Source organism: Hibiscus syriacus, unplaced genomic scaffold (assembly GCF_006381635.1).
Source record: "Hibiscus syriacus cultivar Baekdansim isolate YM2019G1 unplaced genomic scaffold, ASM638163v2 tig00110865_pilon, whole genome shotgun sequence".
Taxonomy (NCBI): domain Eukaryota; kingdom Viridiplantae; phylum Streptophyta; class Magnoliopsida; order Malvales; family Malvaceae; genus Hibiscus; species Hibiscus syriacus.
Window position 1 is genome coordinate 3,150,479 of NW_024062894.1, and position 16,961 is coordinate 3,167,439.

The 16,961-nt window shown below is 33.3% G+C and overlaps 1 protein-coding gene across 3 annotated transcripts; it reads right to left on the minus strand.

Moving 5' to 3' along the window:
- Nucleotides 1-88: 88 nt before the first annotated feature.
- On the minus strand, nucleotides 89-5,045 carry LOC120144003 (formin-binding protein 4-like). Of its 3 annotated transcripts, none has more exons than XM_039158179.1 (10): nucleotides 4,812-5,045; nucleotides 4,543-4,626; nucleotides 3,854-3,978; nucleotides 2,839-3,590; nucleotides 1,380-2,680; nucleotides 1,154-1,233; nucleotides 955-1,050; nucleotides 799-872; nucleotides 469-601; nucleotides 89-279 (listed from the first exon to the last, which is right to left on the minus strand). In XM_039158179.1, the coding sequence occupies exons 1-10, from the start codon at nucleotides 4,894-4,896 to the stop codon at nucleotides 196-198; spliced, it is 2,814 nt and encodes a 937-aa protein (XP_039014110.1). In that variant the 5' UTR covers nucleotides 4,897-5,045; the 3' UTR covers nucleotides 89-195. The 3 variants fall into 3 exon arrangements, with proteins under 3 accessions (XP_039014110.1, XP_039014109.1, XP_039014111.1); XM_039158178.1 differs by having other exon boundaries at nucleotides 4,543-4,629; XM_039158180.1 differs by lacking the exon at nucleotides 4,543-4,626 and having other exon boundaries at nucleotides 4,812-5,044.
- Between the last annotated feature and the right edge of the window lie 11,916 nt (nucleotides 5,046-16,961).

Genomic DNA, 16,961 nt, shown 5'->3' on the forward strand with positions numbered 1-16,961 from the left:
TTAAAACTTTCTCAAGTCCAAGTAACATCCTGATGCCATGTTTTTGTTCTCACTGTTGAACACTGATTTTGAATGAGGGTGTTGACGTTAAACCAAATGAAGGGGGGCAAAACGAATCATTAAATTATAATCGATATATTGATCCAACTCAAAATTTGTAACAAAAGAAAACTGATATAATCAGAGCCTCGAAACTTATTTTGTCGGTCTAATCCAAGTCGTCTCCGAGGTGTTCACGTTTACGTAATAGATCTGTTTCGAAGCTTCATCTCGATATGCCTGCAGAATGGATAAAAATCAGATCCAGAAATTCGATTAGCAAAATGAGAACACAGAATTAGCCATGTGTTGATAACTACTTGAGAAAGAAAATCCGTTTTGATCCTACAATGTTGAAGCCACTTGGGAGGTGTTTCAACTGATCATGCAAAACAAATAACCGAAACTATAAAAGCAATACTCATTTACCTGCCATCCGGCAGGTAGACCTCTCGAGAGTTCATCTAAATCGGGTTGTTGGTTTCCATCAGGAAGTGCCTCTGAGGAAGCCTCCGGTGATTCTTTGGCCTTTTGTGCTCTTCGCCGCTTTACTTTTTCACGCCTATTGTTCATTATCAAGAAGAAAGAAAGCATATCACCGGAAAGTAAAAGGCCAAAACCGGTTAAAAAGAAAAACAGTACAAGAAAACTTATTTGTACATATGGGAAAGATCTATATAATACATAAGCACATAAAAGACGCAGGAGTACTAACACAAGTAAAAAAAAGAGTAGCTTATGCAAATTTTATATACATACCAATCACCACCCAAAGGCTGAAAATTTGCATTATATTTAGCCTCTCCACTGGCAAGTTGCTGAGCATAACATTCCTGAAATCAAAGAAGATAGTAAGTCACAGGGACGCTTTGAAAATGAATAAACAATTATTTAATATAGGTTCATTTTAGAGACCGCTATTTCTTGTTTTCGCTTTTGTTCTAATATCTCGTTCGCATTTTCAGGCTCATCTTTTGCATCCTCTTGCAACTCCTCTTTGACAGCTTTCCACTGATAAAACAAAAGCGTTAATTCTACTCATTTTAAAAAAAAACACTAGAACTATCAAGAACGAGAGAAAAAAATCTCCAGAGTAACAGGAAATTATCTATACCTTATCCACCAAAGAGGAGACCTTCTTATTAGACCTCAAGGATGATGTGACAGCAACCGTCTTCTTTTTGGTTCGTGCAGCTGAAAAACAAAGGATATTGTATCATAATCAATTTCAGTAAACATGTCACGACCATCGGCAAGTTTAACATGTCATAAATGAAGTTGCTAGTCAAATACACTTTCTAGGGATCAACCGACCAATCACTGATAACCCAAAATTATACCTTTAGATTGAGCCTTCGGAGCTGATGATGAAGTCACAGAGGCCATGGATGCGGCAGCAGCAGCAGAACTTTCTTTAACAGAAACAGTTGCAGGAGCTACAATAGCGGCAAAGGTAGAAGAGCTCCCCACTGATGCTACCTCAGTCTTCTCATTAACAGTAGGATCATCTGCACGCAGACCAGGTTCTGCTAATGCAATATCACCACCAGGTCCAACTTGATTTGAAGCAATAGTATTGGAACTGATAGTACCCATTTCACTATGCAACTGAAAAGATTCAGTACCACTGGCTATAGGCACAGAAGACGCCCTTCTACCTTGAAGATCATAAAATATTACAGGTTCAACAGAGTTAACAGAAACTGATACACTTTCAGAGTATGTGTTTGGAACGGCTTGAAAGTATAGTGATGCTTTGGCTACAGCAATTTGAGATCCATCAGCGTGTCCATAGAAGCCACCAATGGGGATTTGATTAACTGCATGTCCATAATACTGATAACCAGGATCAGAATAGGTTAGGTTGTATTGTTCTGCATAAGTGAGAGGTGTATGAGATGGGGGAAGAGGATATTCAGGAGGCTCATCAGGTGGTGGTGGAGGAACTTGTTCAATATTAGGAGGAGGTGGTGGAATTTGTTCAGTATCAGGAGGTGGAGGAATCCACTCCTCATTTGGAGGTGGCGGAACAGCTGAGTAATCAGCAGAAGGCTTTAGTTGCTCTAGAATGTTGGGGGGCACATCTCTGAGCACCACTGTGCTAGGTGGCATTGCATCTTCAACTTCCATGTCCACATCCATATCATCCTCCTCTTGGTCATTGACTCCAGTCTTAGAAATTTCTTCATCATCAAGTTCACAATGTTCAGTAGGTGAACCAAAAGAAGAAACATGTACCATGTGGGCAGCATTGATGGAGGGTACTTGATTATTTACATCACTAAAGCCAACTGTTAATGCAGCACCATTAATAGAAAGCTGAGAAGTGTTGAGAGCAGAGGCACTTTTATTGAGGGCTCCATCTGCTTCAACTTCGTTGCATTTAACTTCCTTTATATTGAGCTTTTCTTCAAAAGAGTTGGGAGCTTCTTCAGCCTCTTCCATAATAGCCGAATTTGCAAGCTGGTAAATTTTATCGTTAATAACACCTTCAAGCCATTTAAGCTGCCTTTCACAGTGTGTCCAAAACGGTGTTAAAGATGATTCATATGAAAGCAATGATTTGATATCAGAAAGTCTAATCTCAACTTCTAAAATACATTTAGACATCCAGCCCTGACCTTGCAGATTGTCTTCGGAACTGAAAATATTTTCATGTTAGAAACACAAATAACAACAAAAACTAAAGAAATTCTGGTCTTCTACATTAAACAAAAGAAATATAAAAAAATATATTGGCTGGAAATAATAGAAAATAAATGGATAGTAGATGAATGAAGGCAACTAGATATTCCTTACACTTTCAGTGACTTCAGTCTCTCAAGTAAACACTCCCCTTGTCTTAGAAGATGAATGGGGAGATCGGTCTCTGTTTCATCATCATCATTAGCAAGAACATCATGTGTAGAGTTTCCAGAGTGATCTAAACTCCCACCAGACAAACAAGTATCAACAGCATCTAAGCTACTTTGAAAATCACTTCTACTGACATCAGAGATTTTATCCTTCAAAACTTTGTTTTTGCATCCTCCGGCTCCGACCGGCTCATCTAACTCAGGCTCATTGTCATAAACATTGCTCTGAAGAATCACATTGTCAGCAATTGATTGGGCACTTACAGTTGAATTCAAATCATGTGCATCCACTTGAGCCACCTCCATATCTTCAGCACTAGGTGCTTTCAGGTGAGAAGTTGATTGGTTTAAATTATTCAAAACAGCAGGCAGCTCCCATGAAGTTTCACCAGTTTCAGTGTTCCAGTAGTAATACTGATTACTCTCTTCATCCATTACAATCCTCCAGCCTGAACCCACATTTTGAGTAACCTGTACTTCAGAAGTTCCAGCAAAAGAATCTTGTTTGATAGAATCATTCTCGACTGATTCATTTGTGACATAACCATCTCCTTCGTTATCAATGCCTACCAAGTTCAGGACAGAGTTCAAAGTAGAATCTTCCTCTGTTTTCTGTTGATTGACCTTTAGAGTATCAAGGCTTTCACCTGCATCAACTTCTGTATCTTTGCAGGTCTCACTTAGGGGACCCTTACCCTAACAAAAGTAAGCAATGAGAATGTGAATGAAAACCACATGCCATTTCAATTTAGCAAGTTACTAATCTAACCCACAATGCTCCCACATTATCCAGATAAATGAGTAAAATTCAGTTACAAATCGTAGATTTACATAATAGAAAGAATAACTCGGACTGCAGCCAGCACAACAAGATAACCTCATATCCAGGCCAAAGATTCACACCTAGGCCTACTACAAAACATAATTTCAGAAAAAACAATGAGGGAATCCAAAATCACCTGGTCATCATGGTCAGAAAAGGAACCATCCAAAGTTCCATGCTCTTGTTTTGTATTCGATTCCTCATCCAGCTCATCATCACTATACTGGCCAAGTAATAGCAAAGGATTTGGTGGTTGTTGACCTGAAGACACGACATTAATATGTTAAATTTTTAAACTACAATTTATATTTAATGATTGTCACTGCATCTAAACCTTAAAAATAGGCTGAGAAAACATTCGTTTAGGATAGGTCAGCTAGGTAACAGCTTCCATAAACGAAAATATAAATAAAAGGCTGGACAAAGTCCATATGATAAATTTTATAGATGCATTAGGAGCATTATGTGAGCAATTCTTGATGGCCACCTGTTACAAATAAAAGAAAGATGTCAGTGGAGGTATGATGGAAATAAAGCCAAGAGACATACGAACCGAGATAAAATGTTTCAGAAGCAATCTGCAAACAACTTGGATGCAGCGAAACAGAGCATAACAGATTGGGACTCGTTCAAAATATCACATTGATCGGGCCCAATCAGTTCCGTATGAGTGTTCCCAAGACCACAGCTGACACCCTACAATCTGAAAACATATTCTGGGGCAAACAACATATATCTCTGGCATAAACTCCAATTTCCACCAAAATAAGGAAGAGCACTCATGCTCTCTACATAGTCCTTTTGAAGAAATCTGACGGAACCCACCTGGAGAAGATGGTGATTTGGGCAACCCAGCAAGACGTTTCGGTTCCCCATCAATTTCTTCTTGTACTGAGGAGCCACCCAAATCTTCTAGAAGTTACAATAAATGAAACCGAAAGTTACAACATACTCAGTTTATATCTTTATTCACTTTTTAATAGCTCTAATGTAACTTCTTCAACTTATAGCTGGTTGCTAATTTACGGGAAAAATATTGAAAGCATAGACTTTCTCAACTACCAAAAACAATAAAGGGAGACAAACAAAATTACCAGAGGGTTCCGCGAAGAGATCGAGCTTAACACGGCGGCCGGCGTTGTTCATAGCAGCTAAACGACGTTCCTTTCTCTTCCCCATGGATTTGATTGTGAATTCTGATTCAAAGATAACAGATTTTGTATATAAAAATAAAAAATTACTAGGGTTTCTTCTTTGATCTGGAGAAATTAATTTGGGGATTTTCCTTTTGTCCTCTTAAAGCTTCTTTGATATTTTGAATCCTAAAGGCATTATGACTTCAATGAAAAGGAGGCGTCGCGGGTTTTATCTTGCTCCCGCATCCCTGTTTCCTTAAATTGATATACGGCGCCGTCTCCTTCAAATTTCCTTGCATCTATATCTATAAGCTATGCGTATCTACCTTTCTCCTGCAATAAAATTATAGGTAAACCATATAAATAATCATCATGATATAATATTTTTAAAGAATTATTTTTACATTAATAAAATAATAACGCATTATATCATCTTATTAAAGTGAAATTTTTTAAAATATGAGAAAACCTGTATATACAAATTGTGAGAATTAACTTGGACCTCCAAAAGTAAGTATTTAATGTTTAACCTCTAAATTAAGGTAAAGAGATTATATATTTTTTACAAAAATAATATAATAGGTAAATTATTGTGAAAACATATTTGAAAATAATAATACAAACTTTCTAACATCAATTATACATGAATTAAAAATATAATTATAATAATATATTAATTATAAATAAGTTATAAAATATTATAAAAATATATTTACAATACATATTTCTTTTATTTTAAAAACAAAATATTATTAATCCTTGTTTTTCTCATTTTATTATGTAGTTGTTAGTCTTTCTTTTCTTTTCTTCTTTTGTAATCCTCAACGATACTAATTTTAGGGTCCGTTTATTTCACAGAAAATATTTTACATAAAATGAATTACATTTTTTGAAAAATAATTTCTGGAAAACGTTTTACTATGTTTGCAATATGTTGTTTAAACCATTTTTTTCTCTAGTTTATGATTTTTTTTAAAATTATTTATTACAAATATTAAATACAATAAATAATATTATTTATCATAAAACTTAATATTATTCTTTATAAATATTAAAATAATTTACTTATTATTAAAATATTTTTTTAAAATTTTATTAATAAAAATATTAATATTGGTATATTTTATTGAAATAAAAATATTATAAATTATATTAATTATAAATAAAAGTAATAGTATTATATTATATTTTAAAAATATTAATTAGTATATTTTAAATATATTTATTAAAATATTATTAGATTATTATATTAATATTAAATATATAAATAATAATATTCATTATTAATAATTTAATAACATTATTTCTATGAAATTAATAAATAATATAAATTTTATTAATAGTTTATTATATATTATTAAAATAAAAATATAATATCTTATATTATTATAATATAATTGATTATTTTATTATAATATAATTGATTATTTTATTATAATATTAAACATATTATATTATATTATTAGAAATATTAATAAATATATTTTAAATTTTAAATTTTTAATAATTAATATTTTGATTAAAATGATATTAGAATATTTTATTAATATTAAATTCATAAAATAAAATTATTTTTAGTATTTATTCTTTCAAGTATAAAGTTCGGAAAATGACTTACGGAAAATCAGACCGTAAGTCATTTTCCAGAAAACACAAAAGAAATTCTGTTGACCAGGAAAATGTTTTACGTTGACCAACCAGTTTTCCTTCAACCAAACACTGGAAAATGAGGAAAACATTTTCCGAAAAACATTTTACGTGAAACAAACGGACCCTAAATACTAACTTGCAACCATTGTTTCGAAACTCTTCTTGTAATATTGAAACGCCTAAAACATGTTTGAAAATATAAATCGTTGGAGGCACAAAAGTATTGATATTGGCACATGTGTTTTGGAAACTCACAGACGGGCATCGAAACTCTTGAATGTTGGGAAAGCTTCTCTTGATGTTCTTGAGCTACTATGCGGTCCTTTTTATATACTCTAAGTAATTTCTAGTCGTTTGGAGAAGTTGGAGGTAGCTTCTAGCCATTTTAAGCATGAAATTTGTGATTTAAATACTCAATTGCAACCATAGTTTTGAAACTCTTCTTGGAGAATCGAAACTCCTAAAACATGTTTGAAAAATATCAATCGTTAGAGGCCCAGAGTATAGATACTAGAACATGAGCTTTGGAATTTCACATACGGGTATCAAAATCTAACATTGGTTTTCGAAACTCTTAAGCACTATGGAATGGAAGTTCTAAAACCAGTGTAAGAGTTTTGAAACACTTAGGAGAAGTTTTAAAACTTCACACTTAGTTTTGAAATCTAAGGCTCAAGTTTTCACATTTTAGGGTGTTTTTGGCTCTTTAAAAAATTTTAAGTTGGATATTTAAGCCGAAACACAAAGAAAATATTTTTGACATAATTCTTCTTTACAAAATTGATTTGAATAATTTTTGCAAAAATTTCATAGCAAATTTGCAATTTCTACAAGCATTCTTATTTGCTTGCTTCTGAAATATATACGAAGTAGATTGTTATTTTTTTAGAACGATAAAATCAGTTAATTGATGAGGGAAAAAAGATATTAAATACAATATTTTGGTTCAAGTAACTGTAGATTAACATTTTGGACTAAAAATTCAGTTTTCTAAACATACAGGGACTAAAATGTCCCTTTGAATAATAGAGAGACAAAAAAAATGATGGAGTAAAAGAGCTTCTAATAGAGTTTAGCTTGAAATACACATATGAGTATTAAAACTAATAATATTTTGATGATGTAACAAGTGGGTTTGTAACTGATATTAATGTGATGAATGCAAATATGAAATAACATGTGGTTGAAGTTGTTGATGGTGTAACCATGAAGAGAATGGCATTGGCAGAGATTGATTATCTCCAATGAAACTGCTTTATGCAAGAATCGCCTTTAAAACCAAAGCTGTTTATTTCCAGAAGCAGCTTACCTTAAAATCATTTCTACGCTCAATATGCTTGTCCCCTTAGTTTTAGAATCATTTCTTTAAGTCACCATGATACCTTAAAATTGGGGGTTGAATTATCAAATTTATGTGTCACGAGGGCAGTCCGACCTTGTTACCAACTGTTACATTAGTCACTGGTACAAAATTATTGCTAAAAATCTCATTCGATTTATCACTTCAACCAATAAATTTTATCGACAATTCATATAGACACTTTTCGTGCCACTATAACAACTAGTGTTGCACATGTATTTAAGCCTTCCATGTACCATATCATATACCATATCATACCACATATAGGTGAATAAAAAATAGTGGACACAATTTAAAGCAAATGTTGGAAATTTATCGAAAAAAGTTCGCGATGCTAATTGTTCAGAAATGACCGATCATACATCTCTAGAACGTACAAACTTTTAATTAACACAAAGAACATCGACAATAATTACACGAGAACCCATAATAGGGGATTAACCAACTCCTATGTTTTTAAATAGAATAAGGTTTGTGCAAACCCGCACTCGAACCGTACACTTACGAAAACAATAAGCAAGTAACAACAACCGCTTCAATGCACGACCACCACCAACGAATCTTGAGCTTCAAGAACACATCAGAACGCATAAATAACAACAAAATTGGCTGGAAGTTAAACTTAAATCATGCATCAAAAAAGACGCCAAATTTCACTACAAAACACGACGAATCCACATTTCGTATCGATGATTTCTTAACTTAACTGACACATTTTATACCATCAAGACCGACACCTAAAAGCGCTATTAATATCATCAAGAATTTCTAATCTCAACCCTAAATCACCATATTAAACATATAAAGTTCCTTAATTCTATCGAGACCTAATTTTCAGAATTTCAAGAACAAAACCGCAATATGATACAAAAATCGGTATGAAATCCTTTATACCTGTAGCCCACATATTTTACACTTAAACGAAAACAATGTAGTTAAAATTCAACGTTAGTTATGATTTCGTTGAACTAAATTAAATCCAATATATTATTCTTAATTATTAAAATAAGGTATATAAAACATATATATTTTGTAATTAAAAAAAGAATTTAACTACATAATCACAAAAAGGAATAATGCTTTTGGAGCGTCAATTTTGGTCCTCGTTCCAAAATATTCCTCAACTTTAAATTCAAAATTCAAAATATTTTAATCCTCAATTTTCCTTTCTAAAATATTTTTCTGAATTAATATTGAAAACACGTTTTCCCCCAGAAATCGATATGCTATTCGATAACTATATTTATATCGATAAGTACCAAGCCAAAACCCAAGATGTTTCAAGTTTTTATATGTAAGTTCGATGTTTCGATATACTTGAGTATGTAAAAAAATTGTGTAGAATTGATATATAAGAGTTATGTTGTGATTTTGTATGCGTTTTTATGTTAAAAGTGTAGTTGGTTTGATTTATGGTGTTTGAATGTGTTGACAGTAGTTTTCGTCCGAGTGACGTTTATATACGTCTACATATATAATATTCTATTATTAATATTATTATTTACAAAGCCCGAAGGCCCGTTACAAAGTAAGACACACATGCCCAAGTGACAAGCTCAGTTACAACCCAACTCGGGCTAGGTCCAGATTTGGGTTACAATTGATTCAGGCCCAATTTCAGTAGGCCTGCGAGAAGCCCATCAGTAGGTAGGGTTTCCACCAACTGTTTCAGTGCCGTCGTTCCTCCACAGCCGTTCGATCAGAGGTAGATCCAAGAACCAGAAACGAACCAGCAGGAACCCTAGGGTATCATTACCACCCTAGGGCCTATTCCGGTCACCGCATCCACTGCTCTAACCAGACGCTGCCACGACGATTGTCGGCTCTTCAGAGTTATCCCGAAGGTTCCAGAAGATCAACGAGAACCGCACAACACACTAGTCTATGGTGAATCACCACCATAGGTTCGGTGACTCACCAGATTTCCTCATTATTACAGAGGATCTCTGAGGGATATAAATAGCCTAACCCTGCAAGGAAACAAGAAAAAGCAATAGGGAAACAGAGACCAAAAGTATCCAAAAACACACACAATAAAAAAGAAGAGTCTGAGAAGCTTACTCAACCGTAGAAGCTTAATCATCGTCAGAACCACCGTGAAATTGAAGGTAAATCCTGTGGTATTTTTTAGATCTAGGACAATCTAAAGACTTTTAGGAAGATTAGAGGTCGGATTTGGGACGAGGGAAAGCAGATCTACGTTTTGATAGGGTTTGGTATTTTTCTGGCGATCGGAGGCGTATGGTGGCTGGCCGGTGGCCGAGTTTCCTCAGGCAAGGAAATTTAGAGAGAACTGAGAGAGTTCTCTTGGTTTAGAGAGAAAAGAGGAAAGAAAGAAAAGAGAGAGTTTTCCCTCAAAGGGTCGAATTTAGACTATTTATACCCCTCCCATACGGTGTCGTTTCGGGAGAGGGGCTTCTGTGCAATTAACACGTGGTTAAATTATGTCTGCAATACCTCACTTTTTGTAATCCTTCCATTTTGGTCCCGAAATCAGGTTTTTCATACCTTTTAATTTTGTTTTCATATTTTAATTATTTTTATTTTAGTCACTCTTATGTTTATATATATAATAAGGTAAAATCGTATATTTAGTCCTTTATATTTTTAGTAGTTTATATTTCAGCCCTAATCGTAATAAATGTTAAATTACAATATTAGTACATCATTCTAGTAGTGTTTAGAATTAGGTAAATTAGTTTACTATTTTATGTGTTAATTATTATTTTAAGATTAATTATAATATTAACACTTTTGCATATTAGGTTAATTTTAAATCTAACTTATATAGTTTTAATATTAAATATTATAATAGGATTAGTAATATTTACATTAAATAATATTTAGTATTTATCTATATTAAGTTATTTGTAAATTAAATTAATAATTTATTGCAAAGACTTTAATTAATAAATATCGGTAGCAATTTTAGGCGTTATGAGGGTGTTAATCCTTCCCCATACGTAACCGACTCCAAAACTCATTTTTCTGGTAAGTAGACCCGAGTTGTATTATTTTAATATTATTCTTAGGAATTTTATTAGAATAATATAACATTTTGGTGACCAATCTCACCAAATTAAAAGATTGGTGGCGATTCTACAACTTGGTATTTCATCTGATTCAGGGAGGATAAACTCTTACTTTTTCCAGAATAGTTACACACTTTGAGGTTTACTATTTTCACTCTCCGTCGCCGGGCAGAGAAACGTCTCGACAACTTGGCGACTCTGCTGGTGAATTTAAAAGAGAGTTCTGCCACCAATTTATTAATTAGTTGTCTTTGCAGTAAATAATAAATTTGTTTTAATTATTTTTATTATTTTACTAACTTTTGTTTTTTATGTGTACAGATTCAATTTTGGGTCATTAGAATAGAATAATAGGTTATATATTATTTTATCATTTTTATGCTTTTCCTCACCCACTGTGCACTGTATTCATGACATGAGCTAAAACCACGCTCTTATCCTATTTAAGTGAATGAGAAACTACTCCCTCGTGTGGTTTTCACCTCCGTATGGGATAGGGGACCATTCTTTGAGCTCACACCTTATATTCCTCGTGTGGTTTTCACTTCCGTATGGACATAAGGAAGTGTGTTCCTTCGAATTGAACTTAATCCAAAAGTCTGTAATGGATCAGGATTAAGGGCTTGACAGTCCAAGGGGACACAAACAAAGGACAATTCATTGACCCTTTTACCCTAGAGCTAACACCCAACATATAATAAAACCTAGAACTGAAGTCTAGGTGAAATCTAACCTAATTGAGTACTGAAAGGTTATCACACAAGGAAAAGCATGTTGAGTCTTTTATTTATTATTATTTTCTGAATAAATGCATGCAAACTAGAAATCATGTGGTTAGGTTATTTTTCCAAATAAAGCTTGGAACTAGAAAGCATGAGGTTAGGATATATATATATATATATATATATATATAATAAATAGGATCTTTCCATTTCACTAAGTGATACTAACCAGTTTTCATATATATTCTGAGGATGCATATATTAATTGTTTGGTTTGTATTTGCATAATCATGACATGATCAAGGGTGTTGATTCAAGAGTGATTAACAAAATCGAAGGTTTTCATTATGAACAAAGGGTTTTATGATAAAGTGAATTGCAAAGTAACCAAAGAAGGGTATCTTAAGGAAGCTCTTAAAACAATGGAGGGGTATGCACATAAAAATCCTAGTAGATTGGTGCCAAAAGCATTTTATGTTAAGAGCATCAATAGAAACTTTCACAAGGGAGAAAGTTTTTATGAAGCTCAAGCCCGTTTTTGGAAAGACGAAAATAAGAAATTGAGCATAGAGGTCGAAGCCATGCTTAATGATTTTCGAAAAGTCAGTCAAACCTTTAAAGATGTTGGACTTGGAAATACTCCAGAGGAATGGATGACAGAAATCATTAAACTAAAAAGTGATGCTGATCACTAGAAAACGCTACATGAGGATCAAACAAAGAAATTCTTCTATGACTTTCAAATTGCTGAAGAAATATACAATGCAACCATCACCAATTTGGAAAAATGTCAAGCTGAAAACCAGATATTGAAGAAGGATATATCCAACATGGAAATTTCATATATGATCAATCAATGTTAGATTAATGCTGAATTAAAATCCACTAGAGCTCAGAGCCACACATTGATGAAGATGGATGATTATGGAAATCTATTTCAAGAACTTCTTGAACATAAAGGTTCTCTAATAAAGAAAAATGAGCAATATTGTCTACAACTTCAAGAAATGGCAAGTAAGATTCAAGAAAAAGAAGATGACATGAAGAAAGCTGCTGCTCAAGCAAGTAAGGTAGCCCGCAATTTGGCAGACTTAGTTGGTTTTACAAGAGAGATGAAGCCGGATAACGACTTGATTCTAGAACATAAATGGAAATTAACTTGGCTTTTTAAGGAAATAGAGAAATTAGGAGGGAAAGTTATCCCTTATATGTAATGATCTTTTGATGTACTAAAAAACCCCTTTTGTGTTCAATGGAAGATGTTTTAAGATGATCACTCTTGAGTTACACTCTTTTATACATTTACATTTGTATTTACATTTATGTTCTGCATATCATGATAACATGTGTCAATCATGAAAATATTGGAATGTTCAGTAAAAGATTTTGGAATCAGGAATTTTGAAAGTACACTAGAGAATCAGGGGCAGATCTTAAAAAAGATTGAAAGTAATGAATGAAATATTAGCTCAAATTGGAAAGATTGAAAAAAATTCAAGAACAACTTGTAGAAACCAATGAGAAATGCTTGAAAAAACAAGAAGGTTCCAAGCTGAGTCCAGGGAACATATATCTAAAATGATGGGTATGATGGTTACTCTGATATATGGGGAGAAAATGTTAGAAGACTCTATGGAGCATGAAAAGATGAAAGCCTTGGGAAAAAGTCTAGATTTCAATAATGTAGTTACTAATATGATAACAAATGACCAAGAACCTGTTGTGGAATGTAGAAATCCAACTCAGCTTTATGGATTGGGAAATATGACAGAAAACATGGACATTGAAGTTGGTTCAAAGAAGAGAAACATGGAAAAAGTCCCATTGAAAATGGATAAAAAGGGCAAGAAAGAAGAAATGATGACACATCCTATTCCAATTCCAATTTCGTATTCAGAGTTGTTACTCTTTCTCTTTGAAAGTGGTCTTGTAACACCAATCCATCCTAGTACTTATTTGCATCCAAATTGGAAAAATATCAAGAATCCATGCAATTATCATTCTGGAGATTTTTGTCACTCTACAGAAAATTGCATAATGCTGAAATTAAAAGTCCAAGACCTGATGACAAAAGGGTTGTTATGTTTCCAAGATGGGAAACCTAATCTCCTCAGAAATTCAAAACCGGTTGAAAAAGAGATATTTTCAAGTCATCATCTCTCTTAAGAAGATGGTCAAAAGTCAGACATTCAAAGCAAACATTTTCAGGAAAGCAATAGTAAAGAAACGATCATACAAGGGAATCTCTACCCTGCTTTCCTTCGATCTCATGCAACAAGTTATATGCCAAATTACACAAAGCCCAACTTATTGCTCCATGTCTAGCTAAACCTTTGGTACCTCATTATCCAAGATGGTATAATGAAAAGATCTGTTGTGAGTGTCATATTGGAATCCAAGGACACTTCATTGAAAATTGTGGTAACTTCAAAAGACGAGTTCAAGAGCTTCTGACTCATGGAATTATATAAGTGGATGCTAACAGTCAATCCATTTTGATCAAACATTTGGGAGTCAACCTCAAAAATGAAGTTGATAGTGTCAAAATAAATGGAGGACAAGGTAAAGCCAAGAAAGATGAAATATGTATGACCGACTTAACTCTTGACACTCCTTTGATGGATGAAACAAAAAGAAGAAAGGAAAGGTAATTCGAGACTGACCTACAGGTTTAAGAAGAAATAATGTAGATACAACCTTGGAGACACCTATATAAGATCTTCTAAAATCAAGAGAAGTAGAGGGAAATTTAAAGAGAAAATAGAATACTACTCCAATTATAACTGCAAGAAACATCAAGAACCAGGATACAACAATCGCCACTAAAGTAATTTATTCTGAAATTTAAACTGAGCCCAACTGTCAGTCAGGAAAGATGATGATGGGATTTGATCAAGAAATAACTCAGGAGAAAGCTGAGATTTGTGATCTAAAAGCTCATCCAAAGAATCTACCCAATAAATGATCAAGAAATGGGGGGCAAATATCGACAAAGATCCTGTTTTAACTATACACTCGACATCCAAGGAATAATGGGGTAGTGGAAGTTGTTATCTACCACTATTGTACCTTTCATTTTGAAGCATATTGTTTGAACATGTTTTTGTTCCTTTCTCCGCCACTTTTGTAACAAAAATGTGTTGCTTTTAAGGTTATGAGCATTGAATCAATTTTCAATCTTGTAGTTCTTTGAATATCATTAGATTAAAACTCTTTATAATTAGAGTTATACATCTTTGACAAAGTATCAAGAATGAAAACCAGTAAAAAAGGGACCCTGACCTTACCTCAGATGAAATATACCCGACATTACACCCTTCCACAAATATGAGAGAGCTTTCTCCAATGCAAGGAATTAGACAAAATGCTTGTTATTGATATTTAGAATTATACAACGTGGGACATCTTTTGTAACATTGCAAAGTAGACTAAATTACTTTTCTATTAATGAGGTTCGACGATGAAACCTTTTCTAATCTAAGTTAGTTGTTTATAAATTGAAATTTGGTAATGAGATTTTATGAATTCCACCAAACACATAGACTATAACAGGTTCTTTTAAAAAAGGGTAATAGTCATATATGCAGTAAAGCTATCCCTATAAAACAATTGGTTAATAGCCTCGGCTTTATGGATAAGTTTCAATTAGCTCAATGAAGGCTAATTTCAATAAAGCTGAATTCAGCTAGCCAAAATGGCAAAAGAAGAAGTTGTTGTAAAATGAAATAATTCTTGTTATAGTCTATTTTACACATGTGCACATAAATCTCATTGTAGACCGATATTTTCACACTACCTTGGGTAGAATCAAGGATTTCAGATAATTGAAATGGAGGTATTCTAGAAGGTCTAGTAACTGTTATGCTAGTTGTGTCATTTTGTATACATCTAGTTAAAGATACCAAGTCAAGAAAGTGAGGCATGTGACAATGTTCACAAAAGAGTGAGAAAGGAGTGACATCTTCACTAAGATATAACCATAGAAAATAGGAAAGCCAACCTAAAACTAACTTCTCAATCTTGATACATGTCAAAGAACTATAACTCTGAAATAGTAAAAGTTATTGATTCTTTTGATATTTTTTGAATTCATGTTTATGATTAGATTCTATTATGAACCTATAAGGGGCAATATTTTCCAAAATTCTTTCATTCTTTGATAAAGAAAGGAGGAAGAACATTTTCAAACAGGATTGTCTCAAATAAGAAAAGAATCCTGAAGCAAGTTGATGCCTATTCTACCTATTTGATAAAAACAATGAGCAAGACAAGAATGATGAAACATTTCACATCAATTGGCTCGAGAAACCAAAGTCTGGGGAATTAGACTCGTAACATTCCTTTATGACAACCAGTCAAGAAGAAGATAATGACCTCCTTCAGAAAAGGCACATATCTCAGACATTTGTATCCTAAGAATTGGTCACTTCTTAAGTTGTGACAACATGAAGAGAATCCCTCAAAGTTACTTAACAACACTGTTGTTTAGTAAACACCAAAATGAGAGCATTCCAGATAAAGAGATTTGGGCATGAATAGGGCCATGAGTACCCACAATAGGACATTATCAAAGTTGGATCACGAGGGAATCACAAGATTCAAATTAAATGGACATTAAGAGTGAACCTTACAACTTGGAGTGTTGGGGTATGCCGAAGGCCCATTTCATTTAGAAACAATTTATGTGAGGCATGCTGAAGGCCCATTTCAGACAAAAAAATCCAACATGGTATTTTAAACAATTACATCAGTATGAAGAATATTAGAGCATTTTGGAAGCTCACATCAACAAGAAACAGATGCTGGGGCATGATGAACCCTTATCATCTTAAGGAAAATCATGAATTTGAAAAAAAATTTCCAATGAGACAAAAAGTTATGAGGAATGAAAATGGTGAAACAATGACAATCGAGTTGACCATACATCACTGCTTTGTCCATCATATGATTACATTATCCTCACAAGAAAGGATGAATGTGTTGTCAAATGTTCCTTGATACGATGCTAACAAATTAAAGCATCCCATTTATATTCTTACCGGAATATCATTGTGATGTCATGCAAAAAGCTTTAAACATCATGCAAAAAGTTCACTGGTTGAAAATCTAGGAAGAAATCACAGGAAATAATGAATGTGTTGTCAAATACGGACAAATAATTATTGTACTAAACCAATGTTACGGTCATGTGGTTAACTTAAGATGAAGTTTGTCCTCAACTCCAAGGTAAGAATAAATGATGAAGATTTCTTTCCACGAAGAAGCGTTGGAACTTTAACAACAATAAACTAGTGAAACAAACTCAGATTGAATGAGGAGTTGTGGTTAAACATCTTTAACATGT